The sequence below is a fragment of the Ochlerotatus camptorhynchus genome, unplaced genomic scaffold, assembly GCF_037179485.1.
Source record: "Ochlerotatus camptorhynchus isolate MF236.1 unplaced genomic scaffold, CSIRO-AGI_Acam_v1.1 ptg000250l, whole genome shotgun sequence".
Lineage (NCBI taxonomy): Eukaryota > Metazoa > Arthropoda > Insecta > Diptera > Culicidae > Ochlerotatus > Ochlerotatus camptorhynchus.
Genome location: NW_027040740.1, coordinates 252,357 through 272,338, shown reverse-complemented (window position 1 = coordinate 272,338; position 19,982 = coordinate 252,357). Strand labels below are relative to the sequence as shown.

At 39.4% G+C, this 19,982-nt stretch overlaps 1 protein-coding gene across 3 annotated transcripts in view; it reads right to left on the bottom strand.

The window, feature by feature from the left end:
• Positions 1–3,899: 3,899 nt before the first annotated feature.
• Positions 3,900–19,982, bottom strand: part of stan (Protocadherin-like wing polarity protein stan) — a 102,534-nt gene continuing 86,451 nt past the window's right edge. For 2 of the 3 annotated variants that reach the window (XM_065226385.1, XM_065226383.1), the window contains exons 7-9: positions 11,020–11,089; positions 10,209–10,941; positions 3,900–5,291 (exon numbers count right to left, since the gene is read on the bottom strand). In XM_065226385.1, the coding sequence (XP_065082457.1) occupies positions 5,258–5,291; positions 10,209–10,941; positions 11,020–11,089 (837 nt within the window). In that variant the 3' untranslated portion in view covers positions 3,900–5,257. Of the gene's footprint in view, positions 5,292–9,609; positions 9,669–10,208; positions 10,942–11,019; positions 11,090–19,982 lie in introns of all 3 variants that reach the window. The other variant, XM_065226384.1, reaches the window with a different exon arrangement.

Here is a 19,982-nt window from a genome sequence, read left to right as displayed (position 1 = left end):
TCAGCCTAAGCGAATATTATAAGCTCATGCAAAAACAAAAGAGAACCATATTTCAAAAATTACTGTTTGTACCATTCATAGTCGCATAGCATGTATCATCGAAAACCGAAAATATGGGAACATGAGATTTTTAGCGATGAATCGTTTTTTTTTGTATTCACAGACTAACATTAGAGTACTTTCCTTTACAGTAAAAACAACGGTATTACATATTGAAATGAAAAAAAAATGTAATAGGTATCTCCCTTTAACATTTTTTTAATATCAAATTCCCTGGCGGGAATTTTTTGATTTGGTTACGTTTAACCTAAATATTAAATAGCGTAAGGTTTAAAGGGTATACCAGTTATGGCTACAGACCCTATTATGATTTATGGGAATTTAGTATGACATTATATGCAGGGTTAGGTGAGGCAAGATGGGTCGCGGGACAAGATAGATCAGTTATTTGAGTTATGTATTTATTTGTTTATCAACATCGGCAGGTTTAATTTAGCACAATGGTGGTTTAATTTGTCAAACAATTATTGGGGTAAATTGTACCTGCTGATGTTGACAATTAAATAACTAAATACATTAAGCAACAGACCCATATTTCCACACCTTACCCTACGTATCATAATAGGAACGTATAGCCTTTACTGCAACAGTTACTCTTTATTAACACACAGAGTTCCCGCACTTTATTGCCTTCCCGAAATAATCGTAGTCACCCGAGCAACAACGAATATCTCGATACCATGAATAATTGTTATGGATTAGCATGACATAAGAGGTAAAATATCAAAAACATGTTCCCACAATACCATCCCTAATAAAAATGTTGCGATTAATTTGCTTTACGACGTGTTCGGGGTATCGTCCAAACCATTTGTGGAATAGTTCAATCATTTGGGTTATCGTTCGATTATGATAATTTTTATTAGGGATTTCAATAGCAAATTATGCAAATGAAATACCAAAACGATACCTTACAATTATTCTGTTGGTATCCAAATATCAATTTTTGTTATTTACAAAGCATTTTGCATGCAATTTTTTTGGTATTATTCTTTGGTATTTTACCTCTTATTTCAGACTGATCAACACCAAATGTTGGTATCAGGTCAGAATCCGGCATTAATAAGTTATTTTCTCCTGCTCGGGCAACCTCATTTTACGCCTCTATCAACTGACATGTTGATACTTGACAACTGCTTTTTATACTGAATGATAAAGCCGGAACCACAATACTACGTCAGCATCAGCGTTCCATTCCACTTTACTCTATTCCATGTGCTAGATCAATGAGCTACATAGCTTCACCTCGGTAATTCTTCTCATTGGTGCTGGATGACGTTTGATCAATTTTTAGTTTGCTCGGCGTGCAGATTAGCGGGATTCAAACTAAAAATTGTTTAGATTAAGAACGGTCAGATTACCGAGGGTTCACGGTAATCGATTTTCCCAAATTGAGTGCGCTTTACTTCCTTAAAAGAAAGTCAAATTATTATAAAAGTAACTCAAACATTGATTAAACTAGCCCAAATTTTGGCAAAAAAGGCTTGCCTGTATTGATTTGTAACGTTCTATACATTATTCCACAGATTGTTGTCGAAAAATATAAGTTTTGTTTACATCCACATGAGCGGTGAATGCTCGGGTGAATGAAGAACCAACCTCAATCGAGGGTTCCGTTTACCGCCTCTTTTTAAAAAAAAGGTAATAGGGTATACGTCCCTAACCTCGGTCTAATATGCAGCCATCGATTACGTTTTTAATCATAACTCATCAATGAATTTACCTGCAAACGATATTCTACTGCTAAATGGTATGCTTAGATATGCTTATCATGTCGTTTGCTATCAGAAACCACGAAAAGTTGAAAAACTTACTTTTTTTAAGACAATAACTCACGAGGGAAATGTATGTAATATGGGTCTATTGTCCCCAAATTGGGTCTATTTATGGATGCAACTTCGTCCTATCTTGTTTGATCCTCAAAAAAACGCTCTTGGTAACGTTTTCTGATGTATTTTTTTTTATCACTATCACTGTTAACTTAATGCTCTTCATTCCTCAAAACATTTCTTAGAGAAAATTTTACGAAAACTACATTAAATCACTCAATTTAAAAATTAAAAATTAAAAATTTCGCTTATCGTCTTTTGACCGCAGAATATCTAAATCAGAACATTGTGATGTTCATTATACAGGTTTGGCAGAAAAAATCTCCCTTCCTGTTCGTTCCTTATCATCCAAATGCAAAACAACATTGTTGACGTTACTCTTATTGCTATATGCTGTCAAATGAATTTCATGGGCCATAGTTAGGAACATAGAAAAGAAATGTGTCCCTAAAGTTGGGTCCATGTTTTACTTGTGAAAACGTTGTTAAACAATTAAAATAAACATAAAATATTCAAACAGCAACTGTAAGTTTTACGTCTAGTGTGTATTATCAGGTAATTCCAATCAATAAATGCCATAATCAGGCCATTTGATGATCGTCAGTCAACCTTCCCATCTTAACCTTATAAGTCATGGCGGCTAAAAACTCCGAACATTGTGATATTCTCAACCAGTTTTATTACTTACGAGAGCTGAAAATGTATTGAAATGTTGTGATATAAATTGATTTGTGTGTGGTACACATTTATCAACCATCAGTGATCAATATTTTCCTTATTTTTTGTGTAATATTCCTTAATTAATTATTTATTTGCGTGATAGGCCGAATGAAAGGACTAGACCCACATTACATACCGTAACCCTATTTCCACCATGCAATGAGCGGTGAATGGAACCCTTGTTTCTAATATCACCCCTATTCTGTATTTCGTTCGAAACGAAATTCTTACACAAAAAAATAATTTTTTGTATGGGAATTTCGTTTCGAACGAAATACAGAATAGGGGTGTATGTCTCAAATTTATTATTGATAGCATTTTTTGGAAGTTTTATATTTTTCCTGTATTCCTAAGATAATAACCTTCAAGATAGTGTAAACATAGTCTCTATACACCTATACAAATTATTTTACTATTGTTGCAAAAATCATTTTGCTATAAACTGAGTGGTGAACGGGCACCACACGGTACATCGGTTCTTTTTCCTTGTAATTTTCCGAAGATGAACCAGCGTCTGGCTGAAAATCTCCTTAATAAAGACAACCAACCACCAATCCTTGTAATTAAATATAGGGAAAGTAGGATATGATCGCCATATGGGGCAAAACTAGGTATACCTAGACTCACGGGTAGACTCGAAATCACAACTTAGCCGGCGACGTTGGTGTAATGGTAAGCGTGACTACTTTCTCATCCCAATGGGTCTGGGTTTAATCCCAGCCGAGGTTGATGGGATTTTCGTCAGGCATAAAAATCTCTGGTCACGTCTTACTTCGGAAGGGAAGTAAAGCCGTTGGTCCCGGCCCATGTTCGTTGAATGGGTGCGATATCCTACGCAGGTGTGGAAGCTGCCCTCCTGCACATTCGATTGCCGTCAATGGATGGCAATTGATATCCGTCGGTGATTGGCGGAACAGAGACCGACGTTAAATAAAGTAAATAATAATTAATTTTCCTGAACAAAGTTGTACCATGCAAGCACCGTATTCTGAACGGTTAAGAAGATCTCAACGTAAGATCATAATGAAAAGAATGTTGCTATTTAAAAAGTATTTCCTCTCATAGTCATGTAGACTGCTCATCTTCTTTTTTCTTCTTTTTTGCAGGGAACGGGAGCAGGGAAAAGCCACATGTTATAAAATAAATCTAAATGTATAATGAATCAAATTTTATATAGAAAGCGAACCTGCGTTCCATATTTTGAACACTTGATTTTGAATCCAACTGGGGAAAGCCTTTTAGGAAAGCATTTTTTTTCTGAGATTTGTATGAAATCCTTCACGGTAGCTCTCAAATGATGTATGTAGATGGGAAATTCAGGTTTTATTGGAAACGCCTTTACCAGCTACAAAAAGTCGCAAACTGTACTCTTTTTGTGTGGCTTTTTAAAAGTTCAGTATTAAGGCACAAAGTGGGAAAAGTGTGAAAACACATTTACGAGATTTCACTAACTGAAACCATCGATAGATGTAGAAAATAACTGACTTGTTAATATCAGGCAAAAGTGTAGTGAAATTATTTATATTTAACATATTTTGATCAATACTTTAACTCCAGCGTGTTATTTGTTTTATTTACATTTTTTCGTCAAATATTGAAGTGAATCAGACTTTTTTTGTAATGAAGATATACACAACACAAGTAAAGGAATATAACGTTATTTCAATTAATGTTCAAACATTTTAAGTGCGTTTTGCCGTTCATAATATGGAGCTCTTCACAATATGGTGCTTGCACGGTAGCTCTGAAAATTTCACATAAGTATAGATAGCTAACTTTTCCGTATATCATATGGCGAAAAAAAAGGATGAGTACAAAAAAGAAAACTTTTCCATAGTAAATTCCATATACACTTCAAAGGGTCAGAGCAGTACGAGTTTGCATCCAAATGAGCTGATTTTTTTAATGATCAGAAACTGATTTGAAATCGATTGAGTGGGGTGGAACAAAATCGATATTTTGTACCACTATTACAATACTGCCCTTTTCAGCATAGTTGTCAGCAAGCTGAGAAAAACGCTGTTGAAGATTTTTTTATCCATGGGCTCTTATGGATGGGACAACAAAGTTTTGGTATTTTTCGCGACATTTTCTGAACAAAGAAACTTCTCGTGTACATAGTAAAGTGATGGTACTTGACAATCGATTCCAACGTTTAACTCATTTTCGCTAATGCTAATGGGACTGTTATGCCGCACAGGGCCGTATAGTACGCTTTTGTAAAAATGTGGAAACACCAAAATCAGAAGTGTTTACTTTTAGATAAGAAGACTGAAAAAACGTTAAAAACGCACCGCGTAAAAGCTGGCTCCAGTTTAAAATAAAATTTATGTATTCCAGCATTTGGTCCGCGATTTAAAAATGTTGAGTTGGCCTGCACTATAGTCTTCATATTTTAATGATAGGGGAAATGAACATAAAACGATTACAATTAGCATTAACCCACAATTGATCAAGCACCTTAAAATTAAACCGCGGGGAACTCTATGTATTTCATATTACCTATAATATTAGGGTATCTATGCCTATTTTATGTACACCACATTATAAAATTATCCTGAGGAAATGATGTGTTGATTTTTCTACAGTTGCCGCAGTGCGTTTTCTGCTCTTACACCAACAAATCATTTTTATCATGGTCCAAACTGCTAAACGGTTGTTTCTTCATCGTCGTTCTGTCCGCTAAGAAAAGTAAATTGATATAATAAAGTTTAAGAATGTTATAGTTAATTAAGGTACAATTCAAACAAATAGCAATTGTTTTTTATACAGTTTTTTATTGCAAACATCGAAATATGGAGACGTGTTAGTCAAGCTTAATCTACTATCAAAGACAACATATTGAGAAGACCGTCAAATCTGCTGGACTCGAAAGGAGAAATACAGTGAGCAAGGCATGCACTACATAGCAGCATGATGAAACATTTAATTAATTTATCTTTATTAGGGAGGCTTTCAGCCTTGGGCTGGTTCGCCTCCCAAAATGATGAAACACGCAAATCTCGTTATTTCCTTAAAATGATAGATAGCGCTAGCATTAAGAAGGTATTAAAGTGACCAGTAGGGTGGGTCAACATTACAACCTCCTGTTCCTCACTGCTCATTCGATCTGTATTGAAGTCGCCAACAGCTGTGTCAAATTTGAACGAATTTGGATGCTATCTAGATTTGTCCTAGAACTTTAAAATTTGAATGGAAACGGAAATAAGCCTAATATCGAAAAAGCAGTTTGGAGCAGTGGGTTGTGATCCGCCATACAAGCTTGACCCACACTAGTGACCCCCTTAATAAAAAAAACATAAACGAACGATAACCAGGGGTTCGAGAGGTTTGATTACAAAAAGGGGTTGAGGCCTTTCCAATTGTTGGTCATTAAATTATAGAACTATTCCACAACTGGATTGGACGATAACCCGAACACTTTGTTAAGCAAAATAAACATACACATTTTATTATTGCAGTCTTCTTGATATGTTATATTCGCTACTATGCAATACTAAATAAAAAAAAGATAGTGTACAACAACAAAATATAACAGAGTAAGGTTTGGCCAGCTAATACATTAATTAATTAATTAATTAATTTGATAATCAAAATCAAGAGATTCAATGCAACCCCAATGATAGTTTGCTTTTTGAAACCAGCATTGGGGCTACATTGACAATAAAAAATTCAAATAGATGACCCGTAGGGTAGGTGTTCCAGTAGTAGTGGTATTCTTATATAGGTACGGTATGGGGTTTATGTCAAAATAATGTATGACATTTCCCGTAAAGCCATTACTCGGAAGACCATTTCCTGGAAAACCCGTTTTCCAAAATTTCTCATTTTCCAAGATTAGTTTTTACAGAAAACAAGAAAATGTATCAATTTTTGGTGCGCTTAGTGAAGACAGCTAAGTCTGCCATTGCAGACCATCCACATCACCCTAGTGACGAAGTTTTGGAAACGGTAGTTATAGAAGCAGAGTCGATAACCAACTCCAGGCCCCTTGCGTACATTCCTCTTGAGTCGATGGAACTGGAGTTACTAATTCCAAACCGCTTCTTGTTCGGTACAAAAGTCACAACTGAAGACATCAACGAATGTGGAAGGAAATACCTTGCGACAGCTGGCGTCTCGCACAGTGATTGGTGAACCGCTTCTGGGTTTGCTGGATTCGAGAGTACGGCGTATCAAGTGCTTCGAACCGGTCAAGCCGTTGAAAGCAGGAGACCTTGTCCTCGTTGTGGATGAATGTAAGCGGAACGGTTGGTTAAGGGGTAAGACCGTGGACGTGATTAAGGCGGTGGATGGAAAAGTTCGGCGAGCAATTGTGCAGACGAATAACGGATTACTCAACAGATTTTCAGTAAAGTTAGCACTTCTGGATCTTCAGATACCTGGAGACGATCCGAAGCTTCACGGGCAGGGGGATGTTACGAAACCGCAGGGCTGATTGGGACAACAGTTGAGTGAGTTCAGTACCACCCGTAGCTGTCAACGCGAGAACCCTTATACCAAATATATTATATTAACAATATGATCCACTCTTCCGCTTAGCTGGCGAACCAAATTTTTAGCGATGAAAGCACCTCTGTGGCCAAAAAGGCTACCAATGCATTTGTTTATCGTCACGAGGGGTAAACCAAATGAAAATTTGTTTAAAATTTCAAATAAATGTATTTCAGCATATTATTGTATTTGATGACAACAGTAACATGTCAGGCAAATTTTAAAGTAATATACACAATGTAATTAAAGGGTGATACGGTCAAAATTTGGTCAATATCAACTTGACGTATTTCTTTCAATTTTGCATTTAAAAAACCTGAACACCCCTCATTTTGAAGGTGTGTGTGTGTAGAATGTTGCTCCTATTTTGATTTTGGAATTCACTCTTCAGTTGTCAAAATGCCGTCCAAGCAAGAAGAGCAGCGTATCAAAATTTTGCTCGCGCATCGCGAAAATCCGAGCTACTCGCACGCAAAGTTGGCAAAATCGCTAAAAGTTGCCAAATCAACCGTTACAAATGTAATTAAAGTGTTTGGGGAACGTTTGTCGACAGCCAGGAAGTCTGGATCGGGGGGAAATCGAAAACCGGAAGCCGCTGAGACGACAAAGAGAGTTGCCGGTAGTTTCAAGCGAAACCCTAACCTCTCTCTCCGAGATGCCGCAAATAAGCTGGGTGTATCGTCTACAACCGTGCATCGAGCCAAAAAACGAGCCGGACTATCGACTTACAAGAAGGTAGTGACTCCAAATCGCGATGATAAACAAAATACGACGGCCAAAGCGCGATCCCGGAGGCTGTACACGACGATGCTGACGAAGTTTGACTGCGTGGTAATGGACGACGAGACCTACGTCAAAGCCGACTACAAGCAGCTTCCGGGACAGGAGTTTTATACGGCAAAAGGAAGGGGAAATGTAGCAGATGTTTTCAAGCACATGAAACTGTCAAAGTTCGCAAAGAAATATCTGGTTTGGCAAGCCATCTGTACCTGTGACTTGAAAAGCAGCATTTTCATAGCTTCCGGGACTGTCAACCAAGAAATTTACGTGAAAGAGTGTTTGAATAAACGTCTGCTGCCTTTCCTGAAGAAACACGGTTGTTCCGTACTGTTTTGGCCGGATTTGGCATCTTGCCATTACGGTAAAAAGGCCATGGAGTGGTACGCCGCCAACAACGTGCAGGTGGTTCCCAAGGACAAGAACCCTCCCAACACGCCAGAGCTCCGCCCAATTGAGAAATACTGGGCTATTGTCAAGCGGAACCTAAAGAAGACCAAAAAACTGCTAAGGGTGAGCAGCAGTTCAAGGCAAACTGGCTTTCTGCGGCGAAGAAGGTGGACAAGGTGGCTGTACAAAATCTGATGGCAGGGGTCAAGCGTAAGGCCCGGCAATTCGGATTTGGAAAAGCGGAAGCCTAACTGAATATTTTTCCTGAATTTTATACTAATTGAACTTGAAAAAGAAATTTAATTTGATTTTTTAAATAAACGATTTCACCGATTTACACGCGTTTTCCCTTGACCAAATTTTGACCGTATCACCCTTTAATAAAAAATAATGCGACTCTTACTTTTGTAATAAGTGCTATATTCGCACCCCTCGATTGTTATTGAATGATTGTTGCTGACCTTTTTCAACGCTACATGGTGCGTGAAGCAATATTTTGCGGGTCGCCATTGCAATATTTGGAAAAGGCTTGAATGGATCATATTGTTAATATGATATATTTGATGTAAGGTAAGGTGTGGCAAGGTGGGTTAATGCAACCCCAATGATGTTTTGCTTTTCCAAAGCATTGAGGTTACATTGAGTCTGTTGATGTTGACAAACAAATAAAAATCATGTAGATGACCCATCTTGTCCCAGGTACCTACAGCAAATGGTAGCACATAATAATTCGCGTGTGATTTTATAATTTGGCCAATTCTGCGCGGTGTGTGAGGTGAGGTGACACGCTGTCACTTGTGAAGTGACAATTGTCACCTCGGGTGAGGTGACTCTCTATTTAATTTGCACGGAGAGTCACCTCATCCGAGGTGACAATTGTCATAAACTTTCTGTGAAATAATCGTAGTAGATAAAGGTGAGTTTGGTAGTAGTATTTAGTACTTAAACCATGCATAGAGATAAGTTAATGCATCAGAACCTGGACGGACACTTGCGCCCACCCGGGGGAAGACCCGGATACGACCACCCATGTGAGCCTAGAGTATCGCACGAGCTGACGAGTGCAACGGGAAGGACAGTAGGTGTATAGACTAGGATGTTGGTCCCTAGATACGCCGACTAGCGGAAGGCACGGCACCATCACTTCACTGTCACCTCACCTCACCAGGCCTAAATCCTTAACTTATGGGCTTAGCAAAAAAAAAACTTATAGATACGTATTATTGACGGATATTATGTTAAAAATAATGGAACAATATATAAATCCGTGAGCGCTAAAGAAAAAACTACACGTCTTAATCAAACAGTTAAAACCAAATATACTTCTACTATCTCGCACCTTTTCATTACCAGTGTTCTCAAGATTAATCCAGACTCTTTAGGCGATCCCAACACCATCTGTTTATTATTGAAGAATGTTAAGAAATTAATTTAAGCATATAATTACTTGTTTTCGTTAAATCTCGGAGATGAACTAGCCTACGGCTAAAAATCTCCTTAAGAGGAAGCTCACCGGCCCAAAAATAAAAAATAAAATATTTTCGGTACGTTTTTATTTTTCTAAAAATAATGGGAAAAATTATCAAAAATCCAAGAAAATCAGTTTCTTCCTTAGATTTTTGTCAAAAATTACATGCAAAAAAATTTTTTCTATCCCATCATGAAAAAAAATTGGACTCTCAGAAAAACCGAAAAGTTGATGTTTTGTGGTTTTTTGAGTCCAACTTTATGCCATAATGACTTATAAAACATGTTTTTGCACGTGAATTTTCTTTAAAAAATTAGAAAAAATGTGATTTTTTTTAGATTTTTGATACTTTTTTTCAATATTTTTAGAAAAATCAAAACGTATTTTTTTTTCGGAGCGGTCTGCTTCCCCTTAATAATAAAGAAAACAAAAAAATGTTTTCGTTAAAACAAAAACATATGGAAACTTACTCGTTATTATCGTTTATGTTCGTTAGCGGCGCCATCGGTTGTAACGAGGATGGATTGTTGAACCGGTGAATTGTTTGACCCGTCATGTCGTTCGTTCTCATTGTAGTGTGACTTGAATGATCTTCTTCCGCTGTATAGGGAAAATTGTATGGATTTTTGTCTGAACCTTCCGACATCCGATCGGAATCAGCCCCGTGCTTATGTCGTTGGTAATCATTTTTTAATAGAGATTGAACACTCGATTTGAATGAGCCATGTGCATCGGCTCTAGGACTATATAGGTCAGGATCAATACGTTCCTTTGACATGTAAGGCGATTCGGCTTTAAAACCTAATGTCCTAGATCTTTCGTAAATGGACTCTTTGAGAACATAAGGATTTTCATGATTGTATGGACGCATGTGATTGATCACCTGCGTAGATCCGGACAGATGATTCACTGCCCCACCAGACATATACGGCAATGTATTATGCTGGTGATTTCCTTCATAATCTCTGTATCCGTCTGTATACTTATCGCTACCATGGTTGCTGTATTTATCACTTCTTAAATCTTGATTAGAGTAATTATAGCTCTCTTGGATATTCTCTAGTATGGAAGGAGGCATGTTCATCCGATTTTGGTGTAAATATGATGTATCAGTTAGGTCAGGACTGGGCAAGGCGTTTGGAATTCCGGAATTGTGCGGATGAACCTCATTATCAGATCCAGTTTCCTGTGACCAACGTCCAACTAGAAAGATAGGTTGTGTCAATTATTCAAAATAGCAAAACAAAAATAACGTGTGTATGAATATAAGCATAATATTACCATTCGGTCCAGGCAGATACGATTCTGGAGCTTGACTGGACCACCTCGTAGAGTTGATATTAGGAAAAAGCTGGAATAATAAGATATACGTATAAAATTTTGCACTGCTCACTGTTATTATGCGTTTTACTAATCTGCCCATACAAGCATAACATATTTTTGTCAGAAATGAGTTATCCATTAGATTTGATTTGACGTCGTACAGACTGATAAAACTTAAAACTAAAACTTGTTTAATCTAAACCTCTTATTCTGTTCTTTCTGAACTGGTTTTGTCAAGGCGAAGTGGACTGTACTGGGCGGGAGCGAACGGAGCTGGCTAGCGTCAATCGAAATTCTAAACTCAGGAGCTCTGAAAAGAGTTGGGGGTTTGACGCTGCTCTCCGGGACACCAATGTACATGCGGTAGAAATGGCGAATGCTGCCGACTACACTAAACACTACTTTCTCGATACATCTATACAAGGTTTCTCGATACATCGATACAAGGTTTTTTACAGCTGCTGCTGCTGCGAAAGGATTCTCAGTTGGATTCTTACTTAACTTTACCCGTAAAGTACCAGGACGAACGAATTTTTTTCAACAAACTCGTTCTCAGCAATGCCTGATCCGATTTTCATAAACTTGGATTTTTATTCAAGGCGAATAATTGGTAGATGTAAATATGTCTGTTTTTGTAATTTTTTAACCAGTTTGAGCAAATGTTTTAAATTTTCACGCGAATCGGTGCAGCAAATGATATCGGATAGATGAAATATGATTAGTAAGACTGAATTTAGATATTTCCATAACGTATGGCTACGATATTATCGGTTCCGAGAGTCCCTAAAATCGGTTCTGTAGGACGTAGAAATATCTCCCTGCACTTTGGTCAGATAGCGTATAGGGCGTCGTTGTGTCAATTTGGACGTGGCACATTTCGAGTATGAGAGAGTGATTGCAGTTTGCTCAAAAGTGCCTGAGTAAAATGCAAGTACTTTCGATGATTACCCGTAGTTGTTACAGTGAAGATATACACCCATATTCTCGTTTATGTCTGGACGTGTTTGTCATACAGAAACATTTTTATTTGATTTTGTGTGGTGTATGGGTTTCGGGCATATGGGTTGGCCATTATCGGTGTCATTACTTAATTTTGTTGCTAAGGAATCCAATTTTAACTGACAAAGGGGCGCTTGGAGGGTGTTTCAACACTCCGAATGGTACACAGCAAAAACATAATTTTGATATCACATCAATCCACATTGATTGTGTCAAAAATATTGCCAAAAGGACTAAATTATCATTAAATAATACAGTGCATAAACTGACATTGCGTTGCTTTTACTCCATTTGTTTATTTTTGTTTTTTTTTTATGAGTTTATTTTTCCAGGCTCATTTGCCGTAGCTTTGCGGAGCCGATATTCATTGTTTAGGTTACAAAATTTCTTAAAACTAACGTTAGTAAAGCGGGGGCCGATTACTCGCGGCTATCTCGAGGTTAGGGGTAACAAATTGTTACAAATGGATGGCAGGGCAGGGATTGAGAACACAAGGTTTGGAGAGCAATGTGCTCTTGATCTAGAACTAAGCGACAAACTGATGAAAAAGACAAACATGGGGGTACACCGATGGGCAGCCAACAACTTGGGAGAACACAAGATGACACTAACTACTAAATCCTCAGATCTATCCGTTTTAAAAACACATAAATTAAATTGCAATAGTCGAGATCTCGGCTCGCCAAGATGTCTCTAACGGGCCATCTCGGCTCGCCAAGATGTCTCTAACGGGCCGCATAGGTTGTTTTCCTCGGGCCCTGAGGGATGCGGATCACTCGGATCTAGCAACACAATGGAGGGTGCATGACCAAAGCACGTGGTCGATATCGTGATAGCCACTACCACAAGCGCACAAATTGCTGCCTGCGAGCCCGATTCGGAAGAAATGCGAGTCTAACGAGTAGTGATTGGACATGAGCCTTGACATGACACGTATAAAGTCACGGCTCATGTCCAATCCTTTGAACCACGGCTTGTTTGATACCTGTGAGAGAATAGAATGTAACCATCTTCCCAGATCACTCTCATTCCATTTTTGTTGCCAGTTGGTGAGGACGTGCTGACGGGTAATTGAGAAAAATTCCGCAAAGGCGATTTGTCGATCAAAAATATCGCCTTCCATAGCACCCACCTTAGCTAGCGAGTCTGCTTTCTCATTACCCGGAATTGAGCAATGAGATGGGACCCAGACTAAAGTGATGGTATAGGAGCAGTTAGATAAAGTACTCAATTTGGCTCGGATTTCGGTCAGGAAATACGAGGAGTGCTTCATAGGCCTCATTGAACGAATAGCCTCCAATGAGCTAAGACTATCCGTAAAAATGAAATAATGGTCAGAAGGTAGTGAGGCAATTTGCTAAACTGCGTAGAATATGGCTGGCAGTGGAGGAAGTATTTCAACCGATTGACTGGCATCAAGAACCGCGGTCGTTAATTTTCGCCAGTCAATGTTTTTCGTAAGATCGTACGCGATGTCGACCGAGCGAGTAGAAGATGAACCATTGGTAATAGAAATTTTGATTGGCAAATGGTCACTACCGTAGGGATCTTGAATTACTTTCCACGAGCAATCCAACGATAGTGAACACGAACAAAGTGAGAGGTCTGATCTGCTTACTTTTGCTGGAGGTTTGGCTACTTGTGTTGCTTCCCCGGTGTTCAGAATTGTCATTTTGAAGAAGTCGCACATGTCGTATATCAAGGTTGAACGGTTGTCGTCGTACATTTCCCCTCAGCCTGTACCGTGAGAATTAAAATCTTCCAAGATCAACTGTGGAGATATCCGCGAAACTTTGACGAGAAATCGCAGTTTTCGGTGGAAGATATACTGAGGCATTTACCTCGAATGTTAACCTGACATGCAACAACTTCAATGCCTGTCACCGAAGGCAGATCGATTCTGTAAAAGGAATGGAGCTGGTTGATTTCGAGAAGCACCCTTCCATAGGAAATAATGTTGAAATCGTGGAAAGAAAGATCGTTGTCTAAAGAGAGCCATGTTTCACAAAAGGTAAATGCATCAGAGAGTGAGTTGTGAACTAAAAATTTAAATGCGTCAAGTTTTGGTATAAGGCTTCTACAGTTCCACTGAAGAACAGAGAAGATCATATCCCCGACCAATTATCCATCAAAGGATATGATCGATGCAAGGTAGGACCACCTAGAAGCTAGTTGCTTCAAAAGAGTTTTCACCATTGGCAGCACTAAATTAATAATGCTCCTCGTTGAGTCCGAGGGGGGCGACACATCTAAATCTCAATTTTAGATGCTCAAAAAATCTCACACTAGCGAATCAATCTTCGAAAAATCTTCTTGCATTTCTCGCATCTACTTGCATCGCGCATCATCTTTTTGCAGGAAATGTTCAGAATCGTCATCAATCTTCTTTCTATCTACTCAGCGTGCAGCTAGCCACAGCACAACACAATCTTTCCTGCAGCGTAGATAGAGTCGCCCCCCTCGGTTGAGTCAGAGATATTGAATATACTGAAGAAGCTATCCACAATACCAGAAAACGTGAACATGGGAGCATGTTCTTGCTGATTATTCAGCTGATTTTCTGGCCGAAAAACTGGAACATCTGGGGTTTTAGATGAGCCTGGAAGTGACGGAAAGTTCTTGTAATAATTACAAGGTTTAAAACCCGGTGGAATGGGTTTCGGTGCATTTCCGTTACCTCTAGATTTTTCCAAGTGGAAGGGCGGTCCATACAAGTGGCCTTTTCGGTGGTGTGTTTTTTTGGCTCGTTTTCTTGTATTGCCTTTAAAGACAAACGGACTACCCTCACCGCCCTCTGAGTCAGAGTCTAGATCATCAACTGATTCAAGGGCCTCTTTGGGGAAGTCGAAATTAAATTAATCGTTTTCCATATGATCGCTTGTATGCAAAAGTTGTTCCCTGTAAATCATTCCACACCAATGAGTGCGCCATAGAGTGTGACAAATCAAATCACTATATAAATTATATTGCCTATTGTGAATATGACATTAGTTGAGCAAAAAAAAAATTGGATCATGGATTAAATCTGGCAGAATATTGTGGAGCGTAGAGAAGCAAAAACCGCGATAGAGCGGGTGAGAACCAGAGGAGCCAACAACGAAGCCTGTCAACGGTAGTCGGCTCTAGAGAAGGAAGTAAACCGCAATTGCAGACGGGACAAGCGAGTGTGGGTGGACTCCCTGACCGACGAAGGAGAGAATGCCACAACAGCCGACGATATCCACCTCCTCTGCGATATATAACAACGTCTGATTGGAGCAAGGATGAATCCAAAGATGCCTATGAAATATCCTATGATTTGATATGCAGTATGTTTCATTTCCATATGGGCCTCAGGCACGGTATTACCAAGCCGGAGGCGGCGGGTTCGGTTCCTGGTCCGATCGAGGGAATCTTTCGGGTTGGAAATCGACTTTCCTGGGCATAGAATATCATTGTGCTTGCCATACAATATATAAATTCATGCATTGGTAGACGGGAAAAAAATTCGTTCTAAAATTCGTCAACCTCCAGTCACGATTTTCGGAACAAGTAAATTTTTCGTTTACGAAAGTACACCATGAATAAAAATCATGAAATCGTGAACATTGTTCCACAAAATAAACGTAACGCCTGCAAAGGCAATAAAAGTCATAGAATCGTGAACTCTGTTCGGAAAATCATGATCTAGTTCTGGCAAACGTGATTTATGTTCATGCGTTGTGATTGATACCATGAACCTTGTTCTCGAAAACGGGAACATGGTTCATGAACTGTAAAATGTCAACTTCATTATAATTAACAATATTTTAATCGGAGTGAGCAAGCGAAACGAAAACAACGGAAGCTTTGATGCAGGTTTTACCCGCATCCCAAACTGGCAGCAGGTATCTATCCAGCAGATGGAATGAAGGAGAAACAATTCGACAGTGAGCATGCATAAGGGCGTATGCGCGATGATCGATTCTCTTAATCGATTTTCTCTTTGCATTGCTACAGCTAAGCAAAACAATTTTCTAGAATTCGTTCACTGCAGAGTTGTAACAGGTTGTATTCGCTATATAAAGCAACATCAGTGCAGTGAAAGGATGTATTAGCTAGCAAAAGCAACATCAAACGCACCGATAAACGTTAATTCTAGCGAGTTATTAACAAAAGAGAAAATCTACGAAGAGAATCGATCATCGCGTTTACGTCCTTATGCATGCTCATTGTCGAACTACACGAAAAATTTTTTAGGTCATCAGCATAAAGCAGTTTGGACGATGAGGGCAGCTCACACAATTCATTCACATAGATGATAAAAATAAGAGGACCAATTGTACCGGAATTTTACACTGCGTTGCTAAAATGAAGTGAGAAATGCTCGCTGCACATCTCAGACTTTATGTGTAAAAAATCATTAGACTTGATTCAAATGTTAAGATTCACCCTACTCTTTGCATATCTATAGTAAACTATGATCCTAATCAAAACTAATTTCAACAACTGGATTTAATGGAGCTTCCCCGGTTTCCATAAAGGTCAATTGGTAGAATGGATGTTTGGCATAAAACAAAGGAATTTTGGGCCGAGGCGGTTTCAACGGCAGCGTACCTCGTAAACAGGAGTCCAACGAAGTCCAGCCAGATCTGAGATATTTTCGAATTTTCGGATCGTTAGTACTGGTCCACATACCGAAGCAAAGGAGGAAGAAGTTCGACACAAAATCCCAAAAAAGCAGTTTTCGTTGGATACGCCACCGATGTCAAGGGATATCGGGTATATGATCCGGTCAAGCGTGACGTGATTGTGATTCAAGAAGGCGAACCGCAGGATTTGCTCGATCTCGTCAAAAATGTGCAACAGGTGCAGTTCATGGAGCTGTATACGATCGAACAACCAAGTATGGGTAGCAACGACATCATTAAAGCAACAGATAATACGGATAATACATCGGGAAGCGACTCAAGCGATGGTGAATACAAAGATGCCGCCAGCGAAGATACCGACAACGAGCCTGCGCTCCCGCTGCAATCTGATAGGCCAGCTGAAGAGCAAGGGTTTAGGAACAGTGGTCGGGAGCACCGATTTCCAGGCAATTGAATTCCTATTATGTTACTTTTAGTTCGTTTACTGGTAAAGTTGTTACAATCTGAGATGCCGTATGATGACCCCGAAAGCTACTTGGAAGCGATCAATGGACCGGACCGCGAACAGTGGATCGCGACCATGGAAGAAAACGAGGCGTGGGAGTTGACGAGGTTTGGGAGTTGACGAGGCGTGGGAGTTGACGAGCCTTCCAAGCGATCGTAAGCCTATTCGGAACAAGTGGATCTTCAAAACAAAGCCAGGAGCAACTGGTGAAATCGAGCGGTACAAGGCCGTGGTCGTGAAAGGGTGCTCGCAGCGGCCAGGCATCGATTTTGACAAAGTGTATTCTCCGGTGGTATGGTATTCCACCATCCGGTACCTTCTGGCGCTGCCAATGAAGCACGACTTGGATGTGGAGCAGATGGATGCTGTCACCGCGTTCCTTCAAGGGAAGCTAACGGATGAAGTCATCTGTATGAGCCTACCGGAAGGGTTTGCCGGTAATTCGAAGGAAGTCTGCATTTTGCAAAAAGCACTATATGGCCTCAAACAATCCAGCCGTGTGTGGAACAACCAGCTGGATGAAGCGCTGAAGGAGTTAGGACTGGAGCGGTCCAAAGTTGATCCATGCCTGTACTTTCGGATCAACGGTGAAAAAATGATTTTCGTCACCATCTATGTTGACGATTTCTTAATCTTTACCAACGATGCCAAGTTAAAGCGGAAGTAGAAGATGTTCCTTCACCATCGCTTCAAAATGAAGGACCTTGGCGAAGCGACTTTCTGTTTGGGATTGAAGATCACATGAGATAGGAAGCACGGAAAGCTGTGGGTAGATCAGGAGAACTACATCGACAGCATTTTGCGACGATTCAATCTGGCGAACTGTAATCCAGTCTCCACACCAGCGGAGGCTAGTGTCAAACTGCATAGGTCTATGGCGCCGACGACGCAAGAAGAGATCAGCGGAACGAAGCAGGTTGCTTACCAGGAGGCAGTTTGCTGTCTCACTTATCTGGCGCAGGCGATGCGGCCAGACATCAGTTTTGCGGTTAACCAAGTTAACCAATTCAACAGCAATCCCGGACGTAGCCATTGGAATGCTGTCAAACGCATAATCCGGTACCTGCGAGGTACTAGTTCAGTTCAGCTGACATACTTAAAGGAGCACTGCGACATTACATCCATTTCTCCTATAATACTTTTTCTTTAACTTTCTATTTGTGTTATTAACTGTTACACATTCGACCTATGAATAACGAACTCTAGCAACTATGTTTGGCGTTGTTAATTCAGTGCCAACATTTCAAATGGGCATAATTGCTTTTGTAAACAATGGCTTTAGCTGTCGATTTCTCGCAACTTAAAGTTCACCCCTCTAAAATAAAAATGCTAATTGGTAGAGGAAACATTCCTCTACCTGTTGGTTTCATTATTTTTCATGAGTGAGCTTTACGCCCCTTTGAAATGTTGGCACTGAATTGTTTATATTTGCGAAAGGAAAGTTGAAAAATTGAGTGCACTGCGGGTTTTAAGCGATGAATATTGTAGTTTGTCTATGGTTGTTTTGAGCAAAAATGAAGTACAAGCTGCTTAACTGCGGTAGAGTCTCCGAATAAAATCCAAATTGAAATAGAAAAAATATTGTACATTCCTGGCATCATTGGTCAACTCCGTCAAACACCACGCACAACTTTCCGAAGGGTATTCTTCAAAAACATTAAGAAGAGTGAGAAGCTCGATTGTCAAGTCCCGTCCCGGAAATGACTCACACTCTAAGCTATGATTACCTAAAATTATCGGTATTTTTTACCGATAAAAATCGTCTTTAGGCTATTTTTACTATAAATTTGTATAAACGTTGATTATTAGTAATCCATGATTACCGATCATTTAGGTATGTGCACTTTCTTCGATTATCGATAATTTTTACCGAAATCTAGGTATTCTTTACCGACATTTAGGTATGCGCATCTTAGCGTGTAGAAACGTAGATACGTTTGTTTAAGTTTCATAAAGCGCCAACTTTGGTCCCCTTCACGTATTTCGTATTTCAGCGTATTTTTATACACAGCTTATCACCCTAACAGGATAAGTCCATTTTCCCTATTTTTTTCTTAAATCGAAGGAAACATATCAAGAAGAATGGCCACTCTGCCAGCATGTTCTCACATAATGCTCATAGACCACGTATTTAGCGGTCAATTTATGGTTTTCTCATTTTGCAGTACAGTTTCTTCGGTGGTACAGTCGCCTGTGACGCGGATAGTCGATTCCCTTGCATTGACGTTTGCACACTTCCGCCTTCTGTTGAGGTTACTACCTGTGACTGTGTACTCAACAGATGGCGGTACCCGAGCAGGAGATAATAATTTATGAATACCTAATTTTGTAATTAAATTTGGTGTTGATCAACCTGGTATAAGAGTTAGAATATCAAAGAATAATACCAAAAAAGTGCATGCAAAATACTTTCTAAATAACAAAAATTGATGTTTGGATAGCAAAAGAATATCTTTTTCACAGACAAACAGACATAACACTGGCAATTTGTTCATCGAATACGCATCTAACGGCCAATTTAAATGTTTTTAGTTTGTAGTACCGCCACCTGTGGCGCGCATAGTCAATAACCCTTGCGTTTGACGTTCACACACTACCGCCATCTGTTCAGTGTACTACCCATCACAGTATACTCAACAGATGGCGGTAGTGTTTTAGCGACGATGTTTCATATTGAACAATATTCAATGTATAATGCCTGTTTGTCTGTGCCTTTTTAGTATTGCATTTGCTTAAATTTAGCTTTGAAATGATATTGTGGACACATGTTTATGGAAATAATATGGTATGTATTTTACCTTATCTAT